The following is a 25730-nucleotide window of genomic DNA, read 5'->3' on the forward strand; positions in this document are numbered from 1 at the left end:
CAGCTAGCTCTGCAGATGACGAAGAAATTTAAGAAATGTATGACGAAATAAAAGAAATTATTCAGATAGTGAAGGGAGACGAAAGTTTAATAGTCATGGGTGACTGGAATTCGGTAGTAGGAAACGGGAGAGAAGGAAACGTAGTAGGTAAACATGGATTGGTGCTAAGAAATGAAAGAGGAAGCCGCCTGGTAGAATTTTGCACAGAGCACAACTTAATCATAGCTAACACTTGGTTCAAGAATCATAAAAGAAGGTTGTATACATGGAAGAAGCCTGGAGAAACTGACAGATTTCAGATAGATTATATAATGGTAAGACAGAGATTTAGGAACCAGGTTTTAAATTGTAAGACATTTCCAGGGGCAGATGTGGGCTCTGACCACAATCTATTGGTTATGAACAGTAGATTAAAACTGAAGAAACTGCAAAAAGGCGAGAATTTAAGGAGATGGGACCTGGATAAACTGACTAAACCAGAGGTTGCACAGAGTTTCAGGGAGAGCGTAAGAGAACAAATGGTAGGAATGGGGGAAAGAAATACAGTAGAAGAAGAATGGGTAGCTTTGAGGGATGAAGTAGTGAAGGCAGCAAAGGATCAAGTAGGTAAAAAGACGAGGGCTAGTAGAAATCCTTGGGTAACAGAAGAAATATTGAATTTAATTGATGAAAGGAGAAAATATAAAAATGCAGTAAATGAAGCAGGCAAAAAGGAATACAAACGTCTCAAAAATGAGATCGACAGGAAGTGCAAAATGGCTAAGCAGTGGTGGCTAGAGGACAAATGTAAGGATATAGAGGCTTATCTCACTAGGGGTAAGATAGATACGGCCTACAGGAAAATTAAAGAGACCTTCGAAGAAAAGAGAACCACTTGTATGAATATCAGCAGCTCAGATCGAAACACAGTTATAAGCAAAGAAGGGAAAGCAGAAAGGTGGAAGGAGTATATGGAGGGTCTATACAAGGGCGATGTACTTGAGGACAATATTATGGAAATGGAAGAGGATGAAAATGAAGATGAAATGGGAGATACGATACTGCGTGAAGAGTTTCACACAGCACTGAAAGACCTGAGTCGAAACAAGGCCCCGGGAGTAGACAACATTCCATTAGAACTACTGACGGCCTTGGGAGAGCCAGTCCTGACAAAACTCTACCATCTGGTGAGCAAGATGCATGAGACAGGCGAAATACCCTCAGACTTCAAGAAGAATATAATAATTCCAATCCCAAAGAAAGCAGGTGTTGACAGATGTGAAAATTACCGAACTATCAGTTTAATAAGTCACGGTTGCAAAATACTAATGCGAATTCTTTACAGACGAATGAAAAAACTAGTAGAAGCCAACCTAGGGGAAGATCAGTTTGGATTCCGTAGAAATATTGGAACACGTGAGGCAATACTGACCCTACGACTTATCTTAAAAGAAAGATTAAGGAAAGGCAAACGTACGTTTCTATCATTTGTAGACTTAGAGAATGATTTGACAATGTTGACTGGAATACTCTCTTTCAAATTCTAAAGGTGGCGGGGGTAAAATATAGGGAGCCAAAGGTTATTTACAATCTGTACAGAAACCAGATGGCAGTTATAAGAGTTGAGGGGCATGAAAGGGAAGCAGTGGTTGGGAAAGGAGTGAGACAGGGTTGTAGCCTCTCCCCGATGTTATTCAATCTGTATATTGAGGAAGCAATGAAGGAAACAAAAGAAAAATTTGGAGTAGGTATTAAAATCCATGGAGAAGTAATAAAAACTTTGAGGTTCGCCGATGACATTGTAATTCTGTCACAGACAGCAAAGGACTTGGAAGAGCAGTTGAACGGAATGGATAGTGTCTTGAAAGGAGGATATACGATGAATATCAACAAAAGCAAAATGAGGATAATGGAATGTAGTCGAATTAAGTCGGGTGATGCTGAGGGTATTAGGTTAGGAAATGAGACACTTAAAGTAGTAAAGGAGTTTTGCTATTTGGGGAGCAAAATAACTGATGATGGTCGAAGTAGAGAGGATATGAAATGTAGACTGGCAATGGCAAGGAAAGCATTTCTGAAGAAGAGAAATTCGTTAACATCGAGTATAGATTTAAGTGTCAGGAAGTCGTTTCTGAAAGTATTTGTGTGGAGTGTAGCCATGTAAGGAAGTGAAACATGGACGATAAATAGTTTGGACTAGAAGAGAACAGAAGCTTTCAAAATGTGGTGCTACAGAAGAATGCTTATGATTAGATGGGTAGATCACATAACTAATGAGGAGGTGTTGAATAGGATTGGGGAGAAGAGAAGTTTGTGGCACAACTTGACTAGAAGAAGGGATCGGTTGGTAGGACATGTTCTTAGGCATCAGGGGATCACCAATTTAGTATTGGAGGGCAGCGTGGAGGGTAAAAATCGTAGAGGGAGACCAAGAGATGAATACACTAAGCAGATTGACAAGGATGTAGGTTGCAGTAGGTACTGGGAGATGAAGAAGCTTGCACAGGATAGAGTAGCACGGAGAGCTGCATCAAACCAGTCTCAGGACTGAAGACCACAACAACAAGAAGCAACTTCCCCACCCCACAAAGAACTCCTTGAAAAACAGCCAGCTAATCTGTATCCTGGTAAAGGAAGCCCCTGAATTGTCAAATTATTTTGTGGTACTCCAATATACCAATAATTCCAGAATCACATCTGTAAGCAGTTCACTAACTTTATCTCTAATACCTTTTATATTTTGATGAAATATGCTAATTCCTTCTCTTCTTGGAAACATGACTTCCTCTGAATATAAGCCTTTAGTTAGAGGGACTTCCTTTTAGCAGGTATACATATCAGCTGTCTTCACTCTAAAATAGGTGCAGCTTCAACGTCAACTACTACAGGAATTTTTCCATGAGTGATCCTACCAACACCCACTACACTGTCGTCTTTAAGCTTTGCCAGCTTCCCCTTCCCATACCTTCTGAGGTGGAGGCCATGCCTAGTGAAACATGACAGAATAAATTGTCCCTCATAGTTTGGGAATATCAGTACCAGGTTTGTTGTCAATGCTCCCTTCAATTTTTCAAATGCTGTCTAAAAGTTGACTATGGAAATTCCACACCTTTTTTCAACAAATGATTCAATAGCTTAGCAATTTCGGCAAACTCTTCAATGAATTCCCATTATTAATTACAGAACCATAAAAATGATTGAAACTGCTATGTAGTTTGTGGTGGTAAGAAAACACATTCTGCAGAAGTTAGGCGTGCGTCAATATTCACATCTTTCTCTCATTACAGAGTGTTAACTGTGCTGGATTTAGCCTCTTAAAGAATTCTTCTGACCATTGCATGTGCTCTTCCATATCCTTAGAAAATGCAATTATGTTGTTGAGATAAAAAACAGTCTTGATTTTAATCCTCTGAGCACTCCATCGGATACTAATAGCCTCCGAGATAGCTGGCACATTCTTCAGACCAAATGGCAGCCTAAAATATTGATAGTGACTCCAAGGGACAGTAAATGTGGTCTTTGGCCGCCTTTCCAGAACCACTTCCAACAGTGATAACCACTCCTCATACACATTGTGAAGTATTTACATTGACTTAAGTTCTCTCTAATCTCCATTATATTTAGTACAGGATGTCTGTCCATCACCGCTCATGCAGCAAAATCTATGCTTTTTTGTTCCATTCTATGATTTTTTCAGGACTATTACAATGGTAGCTGCCGATGGACTGTAACTTTGTTTCAGTATTGCCCTCAGCCAGCAGTTGATCAATAAATTCTTCCAGTATAGGTTATAGCTGCCTAGGTATCCTGTACGGCTTCTTATACACTAGAGCATTGTTAACCGTTGGTATGGTATGGCGAGTTACCAGTATTGCAGGTAGTGATTGACCGGGATTGAACAGGTTGACAAATCATATTAACAAGACTTTCATTGTTGACTTATCTCTTCCCTCCAAATTGTTTTACCTTCTCGCATGATGCAATTGTGTTGATGGTCTGGTTGTGGCAAAGGTCCTCACACGACCTACCCAGATTATACTCGTCCATGATCTCCAAGTTTGCAATCTATAAGCTCAACTTATCAGAGCTAAAATCATCCACACTTTCCAAAACCATACAATCCCCATCTATTTCCTTCACATGTACCAGGCTTCAGTGCACAATATAGTGCAACATGTCCATCTTGTTATTGCATTCCAGTACCTCTGCAACACGCATCATCTGAAGGTCAGTACCCACCCACATTTGTAACACTGAAGTTTTCTGCATTGCTTTTTAACATGGTCCATATGTCCACAGCTGTAGCATTTCACCTTTGTGTGGAAAAAGAAACACACAACCCTTATCTTGTCCTCAGGCCACAATATTGATCTCTTCCACTTGCTTAGCAGCCATAATGGTGGCAGCAAAATCCTTCGGGTTTTCCATTGTCGCTCTCCTTGACATGTCTGCTGGAAGTCCTCTTAAAAACACATCTGATTCCTGTTCTCCTCTTCTTGTGGAGTAATTCTGTCTGCTTCTACTTTCTGTGTAAGCTCGTACAAGTTAGCATTGATTTTCCTAATTCTGCCTATGAATGCCTCTACCAACTCACTTCACTTTTGAGACAACCCATTAAGCTGTTCTCTAAAAAAGCCTTGCAATATTCTGCTTGCAATAACGTGGTTAGTGGGCCTTCTTAAGCTGCTTAAATGTCTGTGCTTTATCCAGCACTTGATGGTACTGATGTATGCTGCTTGCATCACAACCAACTGTAATTTAGACACATCCAAGGATGTCTTGTCTGACCAACTGCCCAACCTAGCGGCAGCTTCCAGGTCATCACTGAACATTGAGACATCCTCGGTTGCCCTATCCGAAAAAGGAGTTGCTAGATTAGCTGTGACAGGATCCAGAGAAGGGATAGGTGAACTAACCAAAGCTTTTGCTTCCACTACATCCACTTGTTTATGCTCATTCTCGCTATTAAAAGTCTCCCTCTCTTTGCAAAGCTTCATTTATCTCCTTTAGCTCGGCAAACTGCCTTGCCAAGAGTTCATCCATTTCCTGGATTGTCATTGTTTCTGTTTTTGGCATTTGTGCAAACTCTTAACACACCACTCTAATGAAAGCATCAACCACAATACACACAGGCACGGTTACAAGAACAAACTACACTATTCCTTATGAAGGATAATAGCCCACTGTTATTCAGAACACTGATGCACTTTGTGGCCATTGCTTCGTCTTGTGCTGCACACAGCTGGCACCACTCGCATGCATAGGAAGTCATTCCCAGCCAAATTACAATACTGGCACCTCACTGGTTGTAAGTAACATTCCTTATAATTACCCCTATACAACAGAATCCCAATCCCTGAAAAGGCAACAGGTCATAGTTATCGGGCAGTGCCATTGGCTGGTGATGACTTCATTCATTTCTGGTTGTTTGGTTTAGTTGGCTCCGGAAGTAACAGTTTAGAATCGCAGACAGTCTAGTACCGGCTGTACAGCTGTTCTACATTCTGAGGCTCTGTCTCTTTTGCATTTTATGCTAAGGAAAATTCAGTAACAGGGTGTAATTTTTCAGAACTGTAAAATGCAGATATTTGGTTATGTTATCTATGTGAACCAAAGTGTGTTTGCAGACAGTGTGGTAGATGTTATAGATCTTGATAATGATCGTAAACCTATAAATTATATAAATATAATATAAATTATATAAATATAATTTAGGTGCAAATCCCCATGTCCTGTATGGGCATCCATTGTTCAGTGTGTTTATGGTGGTGAGGTATGTGGAGGCTTCAGACTTTTATTGAGAGAGAGAGAGAGAGAGAGAGAGAGAGAGAGAGAGAGAGAGAGAGAGAGAGAGAGAGAGAGCTGCAAAAAGGGACATAATTGAAATGTAATCATCAAATGATTCTCTTAAATTTTTTCAAATTGAGTTGATATAACAAACCAAAATCTGAACTCACTTTCAAGATGAGTGAGGTTCAAATCTCCACCTGGCCATTTTAATTTAAGTTTTCTGTGATTTCCTCTTCTCACTTCAGAGAAATGCAATAATAATTTGATTCCAGTGCCATTTCCTTCACATCTCCTCATGAGCTAATGTTCTGTTCCTAATGTTCTGGGTTGACAAAATGTTAAACTTTTATATTTCTTCCTTTTTATCTGATAAAATAAAGAAACCACATACAGAAATATGTGCATGTGTTATTCAGTTGTTTCTGCTTGGACTGTAATATAATGAAATATGTTGTTTTAATGGTGACAGCATCTTTCAAGAACCTAGAGGACAGATGTCATGTGAGAAAATTTATGTATTCTTCTTGTTATTTTGTGTAATCCTTAATTTGGATGGTAGGATGTGGAATCAAACCTGTATACTCCCATATATAAATTAGTCAGTTCTTGTAAATAATTACTGGGTTTAATTTTTTGTGTTTTTTTTTATCCAGAAATTGAGTAATCGTTGTTTAGTATAACATTGTTTGTAATTATATAATTTGTATTTATAAATAATTTATGAGTAATGATTACATACCTCCTGCAGGATGTGCCTCGTTTATCGCCTGGGGGGAGCTACAATGGATGTTACAGTTGTATTGTGCTGTGCAGGAATGTACACAGTGAAAGGCCATGTGTATAAAGCAAACTTCGGAGGGGACAAGTTCACAGAAATACTTGCCAACTTCCTCGCCGAAGTATTTCACCAGTGAGTTCAATTGGTCTCTGTTATTACAAGATGTCTCTCTTTTTGACACTGTGTTATTGTAATATTGTTGATAATTACCCTATGTATGATTTGTGATCAAAAAGTAATGGAAATTTTTATTTTACTAAAGAATCTTAGTTTATTCATAATCATCAGCCTTTTCCGCTTCAAAGTAATCCCCCTCAGATATGATACACTTACGCCAGCACTTTTTCCAATCTTGGAAGTGCTTCTGAAATTCACTTTTCGTTATGATGTTCAGCTCCTTCAGTGATTCTGTTTTTATCTCATCAGGGGTGTCAAAACAACGTTCTCTCATTGTTTTCATCGACCTCAGGTATAGGAAGAAGTTGCATTTGGCCATGTTTGGTGAGTATGGTGGCTGAGGCGACATAACGTTTTTGGCTTTTGCCAAAAAATTGTGATCAAGCATTGAGATGTGAACGGGAGCATTATCGTGGTGCAATTTCCACGAGTAGTTTTGCCACAGTTCTGGCAGGTTTCTTTTTAGGACTGCTTCATGCAAACAGCACTTAACTTACAGGTAGTGTTCCTTATTGACTGTACAACCATAAGACAAGAACTCTTGATGCACTATCCAATTGTCATTGAAGAAAACAGTGAGAAGAACCTTGGCATGTGATCGAATTTGTTGAATTTTTTTCAGTCCTGGCTCTTCAGGCAGTTTCCATTGGGATGATTGGGTCTTGGTGTTGGTGTCATACCCGTATACCCATGTTTTGTCACCTGTTTTAATCTTATTTAGAAGTTCTGGATTGTTGTCAACTTTGTTCAGCATTTCCTGAGTGGAGTCTAGGTGGTGACGTTTTTGGTCAAAATTCCATGATTTTGGAGCAAACTTTGCTGCTGGTTCACGTTTAATTCCCAAAACACCCACAAAAAAAAAAAAAAAAAAAAACCTTGGCATGAGCCAAAGGATACACTGACATCATCAGCAACGTCTCTGATGGTGATTTGGTGGTTTTCCAGAGCCATTTTCTTTACTACTTCCACTTCATAAGTAATGATGTGCTAGGGCATCCAGAACGGTTACTGTCTTTGTCTTCTCAACCCTCTTTGGAATGTTCATACCCCTCATAAATTCTTGTCTTACTCATAGTAGAGTTGCCAAAAGCCACAGTCAGTATTTCAAATGTTGTGCTACACTTTATTCAATTTTTCAAGCAAAATTTAGTGCAACAATGTGGGGAAAACATAGATTGCTACTTACTGTAAAGATAACACACTAAATTGGAGACAGGCACAGTTAAGACTCAAATAAGCTTTTAGCAATGGCCTTCATTGGAAAAATAGAAACGCACACCATTCATTCACGCAAGCAAGCACACCTCACGCACACATGACCACCAGCTCCAGCATCTTAGGTCTGACCCCAGCTGCCGGAGTTGGCGGTCAGTAGTTCATGAGGTGTGCTTGCTTGTGTGAATGAATGGAGTGTGTGTCTCTTTTTGCAATGAAGGCTGTTGCTGAAAGCGTATTTGTAAGCATCTTTTAATTGTGCCTGTCTGCAACTAACAGTAAGTAGCAGTCTATCTTTTCCTATGTTGGATATTCCTGCCTGGAGTTTCCATTGTTTAAAATTTAGTGTAAATTCTTTGATCCACCTTTTTCGAAAGTAAAACATTTTCCAGGGACTCTGAAAACACGTATAACCTTTTCGACTGTGAACAATAAAATAAATATTTAAAACAGCTGAAAATCCCAAACATATATCAGGAACATGTGTATCAACAAGAGAAAAAAAGGAAAGAAATTGAAGATCAGATGTATGAAGCCCACGAAATAAAAAAATTCCCATTACTTTTTTTATCACACTTTGTATTATGTGTAGTGATGATTGTTGTCCCGCTCCTAGTAGTTGGTCATTTTGACAATATGTGCAAAATGCACCTGTCTCCTTTGAAAATATAATATTTTACTGTTAATTCTTTTCCAAACACTACAGAAGACTGCCAGTGGTGTATGAAATACAGTAATATTGTTGTTGTGGTCTTCAGTCCTGAGACTGGTTTGATGCAGCTCTCCATGCTACTCTATCCTGTGCAAGCTTCTTCATCTCCCAGTACCTACTGCAGCCTACATCCTTCTGAATCTGTTTAGTGTATTCATCTCTTGGTCTCCCTCTACGATTTTTACCCTCCACACTGCCCTCCAATACTAAATTGGTGATCCCTCGATGTCTCAGAACATGTCCTACCAATCGATCCCTTCTTCTAGTCAAGTTGTGCCACAAGCTCCTCTTCTCCCCAATTCTATTCAATACCTCCTCATTAGATATGTGATCTACCCATCTAATCTTCAGCATTCTTCTGTAGCACCACATTTCGAAAGCTTCTATTGTCTTCTTGTCTGAACTATTTATTGTCCACGTTTCGCTTCCATACATGGCTACACTCCACACAGTAATATTAAGAACAGTAAATTGTCTTGGGTTTATTAATGAGTTTTCAGTGATGATGAAAAGTATAAATTGCCTTGAAATAGAATACATGTATGATGCAATTTGAAACAGTATTGAGATGTATTCATAGTCTTACGTTTGTTGTGTAAACTATGTTACTAAACATCTAACCCACTATTTGGCATATGGTTCATGATTCCAGTTACAGATTGCCTATCTGATGGCTTCCAAGGGCAACAAAAATTTGACTTTCAGTATTTCATTTAATTATTGGCCAAATTTAAAACATTAAAATTCTGTCATAATTTACTCATTAAGAGGTATAAATCTTATGTTAAAAGTCGGGCACAGTAATAAAAGTCTTATAGTTAGAAATGATGTACGTATCTTGAGGCAGCGTAACTCAGGGCGTGCAAGTTGTCCAGGCTATATTCACCCAGAATTTGAGAATGAGAGCACTTAGCAACTTCCAACTAACTTTACACGTAATTTCAAATCTTTTCTAAACTTTTCTCACTTACATGTTTAATGTCAAATATATTTAACACATTAACTCGTTTGTAGAGTAATCATACAGTCTGAAACTGTTTTATACATGAGTGTTAGATTCTTTAAAGAATCTTCACTGAGGTTTACTGTTAATTACTAGGATGTGATCAGAAAATTGGCTATAGCAGTTGTCAATGCTAGTATTGCAAACCCATGCAAGGTTACATTTATATGGTGAAATGTATTATAATGTGAGATAATGTAATGGAGAAAAACTGTGTAGCTTTAATACAGGGTGTACATAAAGTCCGGGAACACTTTCAATTATTTATTGCGTAAGAACCAAACATTGTACAGATATCATACATGTCGTCTTGAAGAGAAACCCTGTAGGTTTTTTTCCATGTATACCATGTAGTTTGGTAATTTGCCGATAGTAAGGGCTAGTCGCAAACGTGGCAGGTTTTCTGTGTGTTGGAGTTCGACAAAAACGAGTGTACTACAGCTGTTCAATGGATGCTTAAAACCAAGTATGGTAAGAAGCCACCAACAAGGAAGGCCATTTAGCACTGGTACAAAAAATTCATTAGGATGGGTTGCTTGTGCCCAGATAAGAGAAGCATGTATGAGAGACTGGGAAGGCAATTTAATCAACCAAGATAGCATAACTCTTGTTACAGATCCTTACCATTTTGAAATGATGGGAAATATTAGCTCAGAAAATAACTGGATATGTAACCAAATATTTGCTAAGTAAATGTTGATAAATATAAATTTAAAGATAGAAGGAACCAGGGCATAAACAGTGGAATTACATCTTGATAGCAAAACGGACAGTGTGTGACATAAATTTGAGCCCTGTGCATGATTACCCGTAAACACTATTTCTAAGTTTTTCTTTGGTTTCCTTCACTGCTTGCTCATTGTACCAGTTGAATAACACCAAGGATAGGCTAGAGCCCTGTCTCTTTCCCTTCTCAATCACTTCTTCCCTTTCATGCCCTTCAACCCTTATAATTGCTATTAATCTTTCCTGGTGTTGGCTTCTACCAGTTTTTCCCTTTTGTAAATAATTTCAGTATTTTGCAACCGTGAATTACTATACTGATATTTTGGTGATAGTCACACCTGTCAGCAACTGCTTCCTTTGGAATTGGAATTATTCTTCTTGAAGTTTGAAGGTATTTTGCCTGTTGTCTCATATATTTTGCACCCCAGGGTGCGTAGTTTTGTCATGACTGGTTCTCAAAAGGACATCAGCAGATGTTACTGATAAAAATGTACCTCAGGGGCCTTGTTTTGGCATAGATCTTTTGGTCCTAGGTCAAATTACCCTTGCAGTATCATAGCTCCCATCTCATCTTCATCTACTTCCTTTTCCCCTTTCTATAATACTGCCTTCAACTTAATTTCCCTTGTATAGCTCATCTATATATTTCTTCCACATTTCTGCTTTCCCCCGTTTGCTTGGTACTGGTTCTCCATCTAAGCTCATGATATTCATACAGCTGCTTCTCTTTTTTTCCAAATCCCTCTTAATTTACCTGTAGGCAGTATCATTCCCTTGCAAACATTTGCTCATGTCCTGGTGGAATGTCCGCCTTATAAAAATATCGTAATCTAGTCAGTTACTTTACATTTTAAGATTAAAAAAGAAATATTTATAGATTTTTAATGAATTCTTCTACCAGATTCTGCAAATGCTTTAAAATTTTCAGTTAAACTTACCCCAAAAATTTAAATCTTAGGATTAGATGTGACTTTCCCAGTGAATGTCATACTAAATATTTTCAGGTTTAGGTCCATACTTGCACATCAGTAACTATTTAAGTAGTATGTTGTAAATAAAAATCTTGATGAAATTTCCATTTCTTAAATTATTTTTATGGCGGGCTTAAAGTAGGACTCATTGATAGCCCACATTACTGAAAGTGCGTTGATATTATTAAGAGTTTGGTAAAAGATATTTTTAGGTTCTGGACCCTACTTACATATTAGTATGTATTTAAAAAGTATGTTGTTGATGCAAGTAAAGAACAAATAATGAATATTTCTGTTTAAAAAAATTTTTTTAGGGCAACTGTCGGGAAAAATGTGTTGGTATTGCTAGAATTAAACAAATGTCTTCAAGATGATCATGAGTGAACATTACATAATATTCTGGCCCCACATTTTTGAGCAACGAAGACTTACAAAAGAAAGATGAGTTACCCTAGGACATTATTCCATATGACATTATTGAATTAAAGTATGCAAAATGTGTCACCTTACTGATTTGTCTCCCCAAGGTTTAGAATGATTCTAAGTGCAAATGCAGCTGAACTAAGCTGTTTTAAGAGTTCCAAAATTAAATCCCTGGAATATATCTAGACTTACTAAGTACAACATTCTGCAGTCTTTTGTGTAGCTATGGCATTGATTGGTTGGTTATACCATCAATCCCAACAAACTTCAATTTATCTAAGAGAATGCTGCGATTCACATAATCAGATGCCTTAGATAAGTTGCAGAAAATACCAGATGGCGCTATTTTATTATTTAGTGCTCGTAAAATTTGGCAAGGGAATATGTAAATGGCATTCTCAGTAGAGCAACTCTTCTGAAACCCAAACTGTGGTTCGTTGAGGATATCAGTGCTGCTAAGGTGAGATAATATTCTAGAATACATCACTTTCTCAAACATTTTGGAAAATGGTGTCAGCAGTGAAGCTGGTCAGTAGTTATTGAACTGACATCTCTTTTTATCACCTTTCTTAAAGAGAGGTTTGACAACAGAATATTTCAGCCTCTTTGGAAAAATGAGTTATGTTAGTGATACATCACATATTTCAGATAATACCATGCTTTTTATATTGGAACAAAACTTTATAATATTGTATTGGAAACATTATCTAAACCAGATGAGCTTTTATTTTCAAGAGTATGGATAATTTTCTGAATTTCAGAAGGAGAAGTTGGTAATACATTCATATGATTGAATTTTATGAGAGTTTCAACACACTGCTGTGATTTTCCCCTTTAACTGTATGTCCCTATACTTTCTACCAGTTATTAAATGTACTTACTACCTGTGACTCATCATTACATCACTGCCATTCAGTTCAGTAGTGGTGATATCCTGTGCCTTGTTGTCCTGTCTCTCGTTTCACTGCATTCCATAAAGCCCCAAGTCTGTTGTCAGAATTACTGATTTCTGATGTGATGTGAAGGTTTCTTGAATTTTTAATAAATTTTCTTAGTAATTTTGAGTAGTTTTGTTGTGTGCAACTACAGCTGGATCAATACTTGTTCTTGCTAATAGGTACATTTTCCTTTTCCTTGAAGATGATATTTTAATCGCTGTAGTGATCCATGGTTTTCATATGGCCATTTAATATTCTTTCTAATTAGCATATATGGAAAGGTATTTTCAAATAATTAAACGAATTTATCATGGAATAGATAAAATTTAATTTAGCATTTGGTTCAGCATAAATTTCATCTCAGGTTATCTCTTGTAAGCTGTTCTTAAAAACATCTGTTGTGGAGGCATTAATTATTGTGATTTCCACTTAAGTGTATCCATACTGTAAGGCACTAGGTAATTTATCCTAACAAACAGTGCATCATGTTCAGAGAGAGCATTTGTTACTGGGTAAACGGTATTTTTCTGGCTTTGAGCTTTAAAACCAATTAGGGTCCTACAGTCTTTATCCATCTGTGTTGGAAAGTTAATTACTGGAATCAAATTGTGTGATCCAAATAAAGTTCCCTATTTTTCCTATCAGGATCCTTTAGAAAATGTGCATTGAAGTCACCACAGACCATTAACTGCTTGCTGCTGCCTGACAGATAGCACAGTAAGGAATCCAGATTCCTTATAAATAGTTTAAAATTTCCTTGTGGGTATCTATATAATTCACAGATACACTTCTCTGTATGCTGATCACTTCAAAAACTACTTGCCTTAATGTTTTTGAACTTGTGTTCTGTCTTAATATATGTAACAAATCTTCCTTTTCATATATTATTTCTGCATGAGTAAGCTGCTGGAGTTAATGTTTTATACATAATAATAACAAGGAGCATATTAAGAGTATTAGAAAATAGTCTTGCTGCATATAATGTTAATTTATAGCAGTGCACTTTAGTAGTATCTTTACACACCTTGTGATCACATGGTTTCTTTGTCAATGAAAGTCTCTCTATTGATAACAGATTTGTTTTCGTGACCACTCACACCATTAATCCTCACATAAATCCATATTTTATGATTTTAGTCTCATTTTCCATTTCTTAATAGCTGTACTTTATTTACATGTATCATCTTGAACATGCAAATCTGAAGTGTCCTCCAGTTTCCCCCGTTCGTGTTCTGTGAAAGCCTACACTCATCTACTTTGTCTTATTTGTTGCTGACAGCCACCTTTACCTGTGCACTCTAATATGCATAACAAGAAGTTACAAGCAGAGGATTTGAATGTAATTTTTAAAATATTAAATGTAAATCACACCATTTCACATAGTTTTACACTTCCAATTATTATCTCTCTTATTCCGTCGTCATTCTATCATTTACAAAATTCAAACGAATAAAGAAATGTGTTGATGAACTGCTATGATAAAAATGTGTCTTTGCTTACAGTATGAACGTTACAACAGCTACTAGTGATAGTTAGCGATCTAATCGACCTACCGTATGCGGCCGATCACTACACACACTCCCCCCTGCGGGTCCAGGGATTACAATAGGCCCGAGGTATTCCTGTCTGTCCTAAGAGGTGACAAAAACGAGTCTCATACGTTTCGGCCTCTATGGGGTGGTCCCCTGTAGGGTTTGACCTCCATTTTTCAAAATTTTCCCAAAGAGTGAGCGAATTGGGGAAGGGCGCCTTACATGGTTTATCCTGTCCATTGTCTATAGAAATCTTTAGCCCACTTCCTCGCCGTTGCATTGCAGTCCAGCTCATCCTCCATATCTTGGGCAAGGAACCTTCCTGAATGTGTTTTCCACCATGCACTGTGCAGTGTCGCTTTCTGCACCAACGATGACCAGGGACTTCTTTGCACCTCATATCCAGCATGGCAGCCAGTCCGTTGTGGTGGGGCCACCATGTACCCTGTTGGTTGTAGCCCCTTGACAAAACGGGGATGGCTCTGCTGATGCCTGCGCTGTTAACTCCCAACATATGCCAAGGATATGCCTGTCACTCTGGGGCATCAGGACTCCCGGCAATGGCCATCGTGCCAGGTGGCCTTTGCTGTGGCTGGGTGGCGCCCGTGGGGAGGGCCCCTGGTCAGAGTGGGTGGCATCGGGGCAGATGATGCGCAATGAAGTGTACCACATCATCACTTGGCGGTGATCAGCCACCAGCAGTCTCTAAGAGTTCCACGTCTCAGTACAATGCAAGAAATTCTGACCCTAAATCATTCCCCTCCCATGGGGGAACGCCAGGCTAAGGATGGCAGCGAACCTTATTCACCCTGGTACCTCGTACGTAAGAGAGCTGATGGGGACTCCTTTGTTTCGATGAAGTCACAGTTTTTTGTAGAGCATTTACAGGACAAGTTTAGGGAGGTGGAGGGCTTGTCCAAAATGCGTTCTAGGTCAGTCTTGATAAAAATAGCATCCTCTGCCCAGTCATGGGCTTTACTCACTTGTAAAAAGTTGGGGGATGTTTCTGTTACCATCACACCACATAAGAGCTTAAATATGGTGCAGGGTACTATATTCCACAGAGGCCTTCTTTTACTGTCTGAAGATGAGCTGTGCTCCAATTTAGAGCAGCGAGGTGTACATTTCGTCCGGCATGTCCTCCAGGGTCTGAGGGATAATCAGGTTGCCACCGGTGCCTTCATCTTGGCCTTTGAGGGTGATACATTGCCTGAGAAGGTCAAGGTGGTGGTCTACCGCTGTGATGTAAAGCCCTATATCCGTGTCCCGATGCGGTGCTTTAAGTGCTGGAAGTTTGGCCATATGTCTTCCCGCTCTACTTCCAACGTCACATTGAGATTATGGATGTCCATCACATCCCAATACTCCATGTGCCCAGCCTCCCATCTGTGTCAACTGGGGTGAGCATCATTCACCTTGCTCGCCAGACTGCAGGATTTTACAGAAACAGAGGAAAATTATGGAATACGAAACCCTGGACTGAGGCTAAGAGAAAATATGAGCGCCTACATCCTGTGGCTATGACCACCTCACACGCTGCCGCTATGAGAACAGTTGTAGCTCCATCAGTTCCATGAATTCCACTCGACTCTTGGAGCCAGAAGGCTACGCCTGCCCCCTTGGTGGGGGGGGGGGGGGGGGGGGGGCAATTCCCTCCTGTTGCTCCCGCATCGCCTATTTCGGGAGCACTGCCCCACCAACCATCAGGGACACCAGTCCCACTTCTCAGCTGGAGAAGTGTAAGTCTTCTTCGGCTCCTCTCGCCAGGAAGGGATCCCTTGGGTCACTCCCTTCCCAGCTTTCTGCTAGTGGGAAAGATGATGCTGCCAGTGGCCCAAGTGCCCAAAAGTAGCTGGTTGTAGGGTTTCACAATCATCCTGAGTCCCGGAGACTGAATTAGTGAAACCCTCTCAGCCAGAGAGACCCAAGGAGCAGAGAGAAAAGTCCAAAAAGAAGACCTCTATGACCAAGGAAATTGTGGTGGCACCCACACCACCGCTACCTACAAGGTCTGCATCTGGGGATGAGGTGGAGATGCTCGCATCTGCTGAGGACCTACAGTACTGGCCATAAAAATTGCTACACCACGAAGATGACGTGCTACAGACCCGAAATTCAACTGACAGGAAGAAGGTGCTGTGATATGCAAATGATAAGCTTTTCAGAGCATTCACACAAGGTTGGCGCCGGTGGTGACACCTACAACGTGCTGACATGAGGAAAGTTTCCAACCAATTTCTCATACACAAACAGCAGTAGACCGGCGTTGCCTGGTGAAACGTTGTTGTGAAGCCTCGTGTAAGGAGGAGAAATGCCTACCATCACTTTTCCGACTTTGATAAAGGTCGGATTGTAGCCTATCGCGCTTGCAGTTTATCGTATTACTACATTGCTGCTCGCGTTGGTCGAGATCCAATGACTGTTAGCAGAATATGGAATCGGTGGGTTCAGGAGTGTAATACGGAACGCCGTGCTGGATCCCAGTGGCCTCGTATCGCTAGCAATCGAGAAGACAGGCATCTTATCCGCATGGCAGTAACGGATCATGCAGCCATGTCTCGATCCCTGAGTCAACGGATGGGGACGTTTGCAAGACAACAACCATCTGCATGAACAGTTCGACGTCGTTTGCAGCAGCATGGACTATCAGCTCGGAGACCATGACTGCGGTTACCTTTGACGCTGCATCACAGACTGGAGCGCCTGCGAATGTGTACTCAACGACAAACCTTGGTGCACGAATCGCAAAACATCATTTTATCGAATGAATTCAGGTTCTGTTTACAGCATCATGATGGCGCATCCGTGTTTGGCGACATCACGCTGAAAGCACATTGGAAGCGTGTATTCGTCATCGCCATACTGGCGTATCACCCAGCGTGATGGTATGGGCTGCCATTGGTTACACGTCTCGGTCACACCTTGTTCGCATTGACGGCACTTTGAACAGTGGACGTTACATCTCAGATGTGTTACGACCCGTGGCTCTACCCTTCATTCGATCCCTGCAAAACCATACATTTCAGCAGTATAATGCACAACCGCATGTTGCAGGTCCTGTACAGGCCTTTCTGGATACAGAAAATGTTAGACTGCTGCCCTGGCCAGCACATTCTCCAGATCTCTCATCAATTGAAAACGTCTGGTCAATGGTGGCCAAGCAGCTGGCTCGTCACAATACACCAGTCACTACTCTTGATGAACTGTGGTATTGTGTTGAAGCTGCATTGGCAGCTGTACCTGTACATGCCATCCAAGCTCTGTTTGACTTAATGCCCAGGCATATCAAGGCCGTTATAACAGCCAGAGGTGATTGTTCTGGGTACTGATTTCCCAGTCTCATGATGTCATCCTTCAGTGGAATCACGATGACTTTTTCCACCGGCTGGCTGAGCTACGGCAACTGTTAAGCTTGACACCTGCTATCTACATTGCACTTCAGGAAACCTGGTTCCCGGCAGTGCGGACCCCATCCCTCCATGGCTATAAGGGATATTACAGGAACCGTAGCAACTATAATAGTGTGTCAGCTGGAGTTTGCATTTATGTCCTAAACTCAGTCTGTAGTGTAACAGTGCCCCTTCAAACCCCTCTTGAAGCAGTGGCCGTCAGCATAAGGGCGACACAGGAAATAACTGTCTGCAATGTATATCTTCCTCCAGATGGTGCAATACCCCTGAATGTATTAGCTGCACTGATTAATCAACTCCCTAAACCTTTCCTACTTTTTGGATATTTTAACTCCCATAACCCCTTGTGGGGTGGCACCGTACTTAGTGGCGAAGGCAGTGATGTCGAAGCTTTACTGTCTCAGTTCGACCTCTTCCTCGTAAATACTGGGGCCACCACACATTTTATTGTGGCTCATGGTAGTTACTCAGCCATTGATTTACCCATTTGCAGCCCAGGACGTCTCCCATATATCCACTGGAGAGCACATGACGACCTGTGCAGTTGTGACCACTTCCCCATCTTCCTGTCACTGCCCTGGCATCAGGCCAACGGTCACTTATCGAGATGGGTTTTTAAACAAGGTGGACTGGGAAACTTTCACCTCTGCGGGCACCATTGACTCTCCCCCACAGGGTAACATGGGTGTGATGGTTGAGCAGGTGACTACAACAGTCGTTAATGCAGAGGAAAACGCAATCCCTCGCTCTTTTAGATGCCCCCTTGGTGGTTGACAGAAGTCACTGAGGCAATTAAGGAGCATCAGCGAGCTCTACAGCAGCATAAGTGGCACCCTTCCCTGGATCACCTCATAGCCTTTAAGCGGCTCCTTGTCGGCGTTCGCCAGATTATCAAATTACGGATGGAGGAGTGTTGGGAGAGATAAGTCTCATCCATTGGATGCCGTACGTCACTTTCCCAAGTCTGGACGAAGATCAGACGTCTTTTTTGTACCAGATCCCAACAGGTGTCCCTGGCATTAACATCAATGGTGTGTTGTCAACCGGCGCTAACGCGATTGCTGAGCACTATGCTTGAGGCTCTGCTTCGGCGATCTAACCCCCCCCCCCCCCCCCCCCTTCCCCCTTTTGCACCCTGAAACGGTGGATGGAAAGGAAAGCCCTCTCGTTCGCTACACCCCACAGTGAACCCTATAACGCCCCATTTACATAGTGGGAGCTCCTCAGTGCCCTTGCACATTGCCCTGACACAGCTCCTGGGCCAGATCAGATCCATGGTCAGATGATTAAACATCTCTCATCTGACTACAAGTGACATCTCCTTGTCATCTTCAATCGGATCAGTTGCGTCTCGTCTTTCCATCCCAGTGGTGGGAGAGCACCATCATTCCGATGCTTAAACTCGGTAAAAACCTGCTTGAAGTGGATAGCTATCGGACCATCAGCCTCACCAATGTTCTTTGTAAGCTCCTGGAGTGTATGGTGTGTCTGTGGTTGTGTTGGCTCCTGGAGTCACGTGGTCCACTGACTCCATGCCAGGGCGGCTTCCGCCAGGGTTGCTCTAACACTGATAATCTTGTGTCCCAAGAGTCTGCCATCTGAACAGCCTTTTCCAGATGCCAACACCTAGGTGCCGTCTTGTTTGATTTACAAAAAGCATATGACACCACCTGGCAACATCATATCCTTGCCACATTATACAAGTGTGGTCTCAGAGGCCCACTCCTGTTATTTTTATCTAAAATTTCCTGTCACTTAATACTTTCCGTGTCTAGGTTGATGCCTCCCATAGTTCGCCCCATTTCCAGGAGAGAGGGGTCCTGCAGGGCTTCGTATTGAGTGTATCTCTATTTTTAGTGGCCATTAATGGTGTAGCAGCAGCTGTAGGGCCATCCGTCCCACTGTCTCTGTATGCAGACGACTTCTGAATTTCACACTGTTCCACCAGTATTGGTGTTGCTGAGTGGTGCCTACAGGGTGCCATCCACAAGGCGCAGTCATGGGCTGTAGCCCACGGTTTCCAGTTTTCGGCCGCAAAGTCGTGTATAATGCACTTCTGTTGGTGTTGTATTGTTCATCTGGAACCAGAACTTCACCTTAATGTCGATCCACTCACTGTAGTGGAGACATATCGATTCTTAGAACTGTTTTTTGACGCCCGATTGACTTGGCTTTCTCACCTCAGTCACCTTAAGCAGAAATGCTGGCAGCACTTCAATGCCCTTCGCTGCCTGAGCAACGCCAATTGGGGTGCAGATCGCTGTACGCTACTGCAGCTCTACAGAGCCCTTGTTCAATCCCGCCTTGAGTATGGGAGTCTGGTTTATGGTTCGGCTGCACCCTCAGCATTGCGTTTGCTCGACCCAGTGCACCACTGTGGCGTTTGCCTAGTGACAGACGCTTTTAGGATGAGTCTGGTGAATAGTGTCCTGGTGGAGGCCGGAGTCCCTCCTTTGCAGGTTAGGCGTGCACAGTTGCTCTCCAGTTACATTGCATACGTTTGTAGTTCTCTTGCGCATCTGAATTTCGGTCTCCTTTTCCTGCCCGTGGCGGTTCATCTCCTGCATCGGCGGCCCAGGTCAGGGCTTACACTTGCAGTTCGTGTTCAAACCCTTCTGTCTGAACTTCAGTTGTTGCCTTCACCACCTACACTTGAGGTTCATTCACGAACACCTCAGTCGTGTACATCTAGGCTGCAGCTTCGATTCTCGTCATGTACCGGGGCCACAAAGTGGTTTACACCGATGGTTCGATGGCTAATGGTCATGTTGGCTTTGCCTATGGTCACGGAGGACATATAGAGCAGCATTCCTTGCGTGATGGCTGCAGTGTTTTCACTGCAGAGCTGGCGGCCATATCTCGTGCTCTTGAGCACATCCACTCATGCCCAAGTGAGTCATTTATCCTGTGTACTGATTCCTTGAGCAGCCTACAAGCTACTGACCAGTGCTACCCTCATCATCCTTTGGTAGCGACCATCCAGGAGTCCGTCTATGCCCTGGAATGGTCCAGTCATTCAGTGGTGTTTGTCCGGACCCCAGGTAAAGTAGGAATCCCAGGCAATGAATTTGCCGACAGGTTGGCTAAACGGGCTATGCAGAAACCGCTTATGGAGATCGGCTTCTCTGAAACTGACCTGAGCTCAGTATTACGCCGCAAGGTTTTGTGGCTTTGGGAGACAGAATGGCATAACCTCAGTATGCACAGCAAGCTGCGTGCCCTTGAGGAAACTACGAATGTGTGGAAGACCTCTGTGCGTGCCTCTGCGTGCCCTTAAGGAAACTACGAATGTGTGGAAGACCTCTGTGCGTGCCTCTCACAGGGACTCTGTGTTTCTCTGTCGGCTCCGCATTGGCCATACGTGGCTGTCTCATGGTTACCTCCTCCTTCGTGATGACCCACCTCAGTGTCACTGTGGCTCACGAATGACAGTCGTCCATCTCTTGCCGGACTGCTCACTTTCCGCCGCTCTGCAGCGGACTTTTAACCTTCCCAGCACCCTACCTTCAGTGTTGGGCAATAATGCCTCAACAGCAGCTTTAGTTTTACATTTTATTCTTGAGGGTGTGTTTTATCATTTTCTCCAAGTTTTAGCACATGTCCTTCATTCCTGTGTGTCCTCCACCCTCGTGCCTTCAGGGTGAGGGTTTTAATGTGTTGCATAGTGGCTGGCTTTTCCTTTTTATCCTCATTGTCAGCCAGCCATGGTAACGTGCTTTTTTGATTTAAGATCTTCTACCTGTTTTTTGCGTCTTTGTGGTTTTCTTGCCCCCTTTTGTCCATTTAAGTGTGTTGACCTTCAGTCGTTGTCATTTTTCCTTTCATTCTCTTTGGTCTTGTCCCATTGTCTTACTCTCACCCTTGTGGCATTGTTTCCTTTGGAACAGTGGACCGATGACCTCATAGTTTGGTCCCTTCCTCACTCTTTTAAACCAACCAACTAGGCCACTCTTTGTGCAGTCTGTTGATTACTGGCTTGCCCAGCATTATTTGTGCCAGGTTTACTTAATTGGTACACTACATGGCTATGACAATTGAAGCATGATGTCCTCCATCTCTCTAAAAAAAAAAAAAAAAAAAAAAAAAAGAAGAAGAAAAGACCTTATAGATGTGTGCTGATACGATGGATGACCATTGAGGCGAAATGGTCGTTAGTGGTAACCTCAGGTGAACCTGCCACACCGTAGTTTTATAACACCTACATAGGCAGTCAGTGCTCTCTATCTGGGTGGACTGTACAGAACCCAAGCTGTTTGTGGGAATGCATGTGGATCCCAACTAAGACGAAAGAAATATCTCCATGTTACGGGTGGGTCACTAGCAGTCACCAAAACCCTCTGGAACTGCACCAGGAAATTGAACTTTGATCATTGTTGAAAGGCACAATCTTGTCAGAATGTCTTTGTTGTGGAGTAGAAAAACACGATACCCTCAGCTACCATAAGGCCTTGTAAGTTGTAGGGACGTCATGGACATTGACACTGCTGAACTGAAAAAGTAGTGGGGAATCGGAAGCATAACAGAAGAGAGGAATTTGATGATGTAAGTGAATGGTGAACTGTAGAGAACTGTTGCCTTCACCGTAACATTCAGTTGGCTATCCTAGAACTCATCAAGGTTTTATTTATTATACTAAAAGTAAAACTTTAGGTACCCAATCTAATGTGGTGCTACAAATGCCAATGGTGTGGTAACACCACAGGAAAGACACCTTCAAAGCCAGGACATTATGTTCAGTGCCAGACTTCTGTCTAAATTGCTCAGATAGTCAGCTGCTAGGAGCAGGCATTGCGTGGTATTTTTAGAAGAAACGAAAATTAAAAAAATTATGTTGGTCATTAAAATTTCCTGTACTGAGAAAGAAATAACATAATACCTTGCAACCTCCTCTGTTCTGCATCTACATACATACTCTGCAGGCCACCTAATGGTGCCCGACAGAGGGTAACTTGTATGAATGTTAGTCATTTTCTTTCCTGTTCCACTTGCAAACAGAGTGAGGGGAAAATGACTGTTCATATGCTACCATACGAGTCCTAATTTCTTTTACATTGTCTGTGCAGTCCATATGTGATGCTATGTTGGTAGCAGTAGAATTGTTCTGCAGTTGGCTGCAGATGCTGATTCTCTAAGTTCTCTCAGTAGTGTTTCGGGAAAAGAATGCCAGCTTTCCTCCGGGGATTACCATGTGGGTTCACGAAGTATCTCTGCAATACTTTCATGTTGATTGAACCTACTGGTAACAAATCTACCGACACGCTTTTGAATTGCTTTGATGTCTTCCTCTAATCCATCCTGATGTGGATCCCAAACACTCTAGCAGTACTCAATAATGGGTCTCACAAGTGTTCTATACACTATCGCCTGCCCCCCTCCCGTTTCCAGGGAAGAGAATGTTTTTATCACTTATATGAATGATATTCCATAACAGAATATTTGTTTGTAACCTATATAAAATCAGGTCACAGATATCAGGATATTTAGACTCAAAACTAAAGAAAATCCACTTCCGAACAACACTGTCTTCCATGCTCATGTGCAGTCAGGTGTCTGCTTATATGAACATGGTCTCCTATATAACGGACTTGTAAGAACTTTACAGTTAGTTGACTAGTTTTTGAAGCGATTGTCCCTGAAGCTGGGCGTTTTGCATTGAAATGCAATTTTGACGTTATTTTTGAATAGACTCGTCATTGATTTTGAAGGATATTATTGCGTTTTACTTAATAACGTGTACACATTTTATGGAAGTTTTAATGCTGCTTGGAAGTCCATGTTCAAAAGAAATGGACTTGGCTGTCTTTTAATCTAGGTACCTTAAATATCCTGTTAAATCATTGGGTCTTATCAATTGGTATGAGCCTCTTATGGTGGCTGTGAACCAGCACACAATTAAGTTTTGCCATTTCATTTCCCCCCCTTTTTGTCATCTCTGCCTTTTGTGGTGCTACAATAAATGCAGAACACCATGTATTAAGAGATACAGTCTAAATGTGTGTATTTTTAAACAGTGGAGACATTGGGCCATAGTGTGTAGATGGAGGGGGGGGGGGGGCGGGGAGGAGAGGGAGAGAGAGAGAGAGAGAGAGAGAGAGAGAGAGAGAGAGAGAGAGAGAGAGAGAGATTGTCTACATCTGACAAAGGACTTAGTATTTTAGCTTACAGTGTCAAACAGTCTTCTTTCAGTGTGCCTGTTTGCCACCAAGCACCTCCCATATGTGGTGAGTAGTAATCTATCTTTTTGATATGTAATTATCAGTTCCCTTAATTCTACTATAGAGTTTTTTATTGGAACACATCAAAAACTGAGCAGTTGTTGTGGTGAAAAACTACTATAACAACCTTAACTGTTTGCTTTCCAAATTTTTAATAAAAGAAGGAAGACTGACTAGTGATACCATTATTCAATATGTGTGGGCCATTTAAACATAATACTTTCTTCTTATTGCAGGAAATGGAAGTTGGATCCAAATGATAGTCGGCGTGCTATGGCTAAATTGTACAATGCTGCAGAGCAGTGCAAACACATTTTGTCCACAATGAGTACAGCTCATTGTTTTATTGAGTCTTTGTGTGAAGGAACAGACTTTAGCTACAATGTTACAAGAGCACGATTTGAAAATTTGATTAGTGCAGCTGTGAAAATGTGTACTGCCCCCATAGAAGAAGCACTGAGCCAAGCAGGTATCGATTGCAGAGACATAAACAAGGTGAGTCATCTGGTAGAGTTACTACCATTTTACAACATTACTCTTTCTCCATCCCTTCCCCAGTCCCTCATACCCTTCCATGCCCCCAACCCTCCCATTTACCATTCCCTTTTGCACTGTGTAACAATTCTGAGTCAGGTGTTTCTTCTTGTGATAATGCTCATGTTCTATTTCTTATTTTTTTTTTTTTTTTTTTATTTTATTATACTGTATTGCTCTTCTGTGTCAGTGATTCAAGGCTATGACCATAGCATCATACTTTCAGGTGAATTTTCAAGCTCTATGTCTACATATGTACTCGGCAAGCCATCTTATGGTGCATGACAGAAGGTACCTTGTACCAACACTAATCATTTCCTTTCCTGTCCACTTGCAAATAGAGCAAGGGAAAAAGCAACTGTCTACGTGCCTCCATATGAACTGTAATATCTCTTATCTTATTGTCATGGTCCTTAAGCAAAATGTACTACATTGATGGCAGTAGAATCATTCTTCAGTCAGCAGCAAATGCTGATTCTCTGACTTTTCTCAATAGTATTTCACAAAAAGAATGTGGTCTTCCCTCCAGGGATTTCCATTTCAGTTCACGAAGCACCTTAGTAATAATCATTTGTTGATCGAACCTACTGGTAACAAACCAAGCAGCCTGCCTGTGAATTGCTTCGATGCTTCCTTTTATGCGACCTGGTGGGGATCCCAAACACTCGAGCAGTACTCAAGAATGGGTTGTACTAGTATTCTATACTTGGTCTCCTTTATGGATGAACCACACATTCCACACGATATTAGGCAAGTGTACTAGTTTCTTTGGCTCTTCATTGTATGTCACAGATGCAAGGTGGTGGTGGTGGTGGTGGTGGTGGTGATGATGATTTTACATTATTCTCCAGTTCTTTTCACTTACCTATGTTTCCTGTTAGGAAACACTGTGTGTGTGTGTGTGTGTGTGTGTGTGTGTGTGTGTGTGTGTGTGTGTGTGTGTGTAAATTCTCAAAATATGTGAATGCATAATGTTTGCCTAAAAGAACAGACACCACGGTGCAGAATCTGCAGCTATGAAAAATTATATGTAAATTGAAGGGGGATAACTGCTGTCAGCTGCCCCAGGACGTTAAGTGGAATTGGTGGCGATGAGCGAAAATGTGTACTGGACCGAGACTCAAATCTGGGCTCTCCTGCATACTAGACAGGTGCAGTAACCACTGAACCATCCGGGACACAGTGTGAAATTTAAACTTCTGTGATTTCTCCAAATAAATGTAGGCAAATGCCAGAACGGTTCCCTTGAAAGGGATGTGGGCGATTTCGTTCCCGATACCTGCATACACTGAGCTCGTACTCTCACTTCCTTGTCATTGGTGGGCTA

At 41.6% G+C, this 25730-nt stretch overlaps 1 protein-coding gene across 1 annotated transcript in view; it reads left to right on the forward strand.

Annotated features, from left to right (window-relative positions):
* Positions 1-25730, forward strand: part of LOC124721844 (heat shock 70 kDa protein 14-like) — a 195796-nt gene that overhangs the window by 137182 nt on the left and 32884 nt on the right. Inside the window, exons 5-6 of the mRNA XM_047246975.1 lie at positions 6518-6679; positions 24106-24364. Coding sequence (XP_047102931.1) covers positions 6518-6679; positions 24106-24364 — 421 coding nt within the window. The remainder of the gene's footprint in view (positions 1-6517; positions 6680-24105; positions 24365-25730) is intronic.

The sequence above is a fragment of the Schistocerca piceifrons genome, chromosome X (genome assembly GCF_021461385.2).
Source record: "Schistocerca piceifrons isolate TAMUIC-IGC-003096 chromosome X, iqSchPice1.1, whole genome shotgun sequence".
Classification (NCBI taxonomy): domain Eukaryota; kingdom Metazoa; phylum Arthropoda; class Insecta; order Orthoptera; family Acrididae; genus Schistocerca; species Schistocerca piceifrons.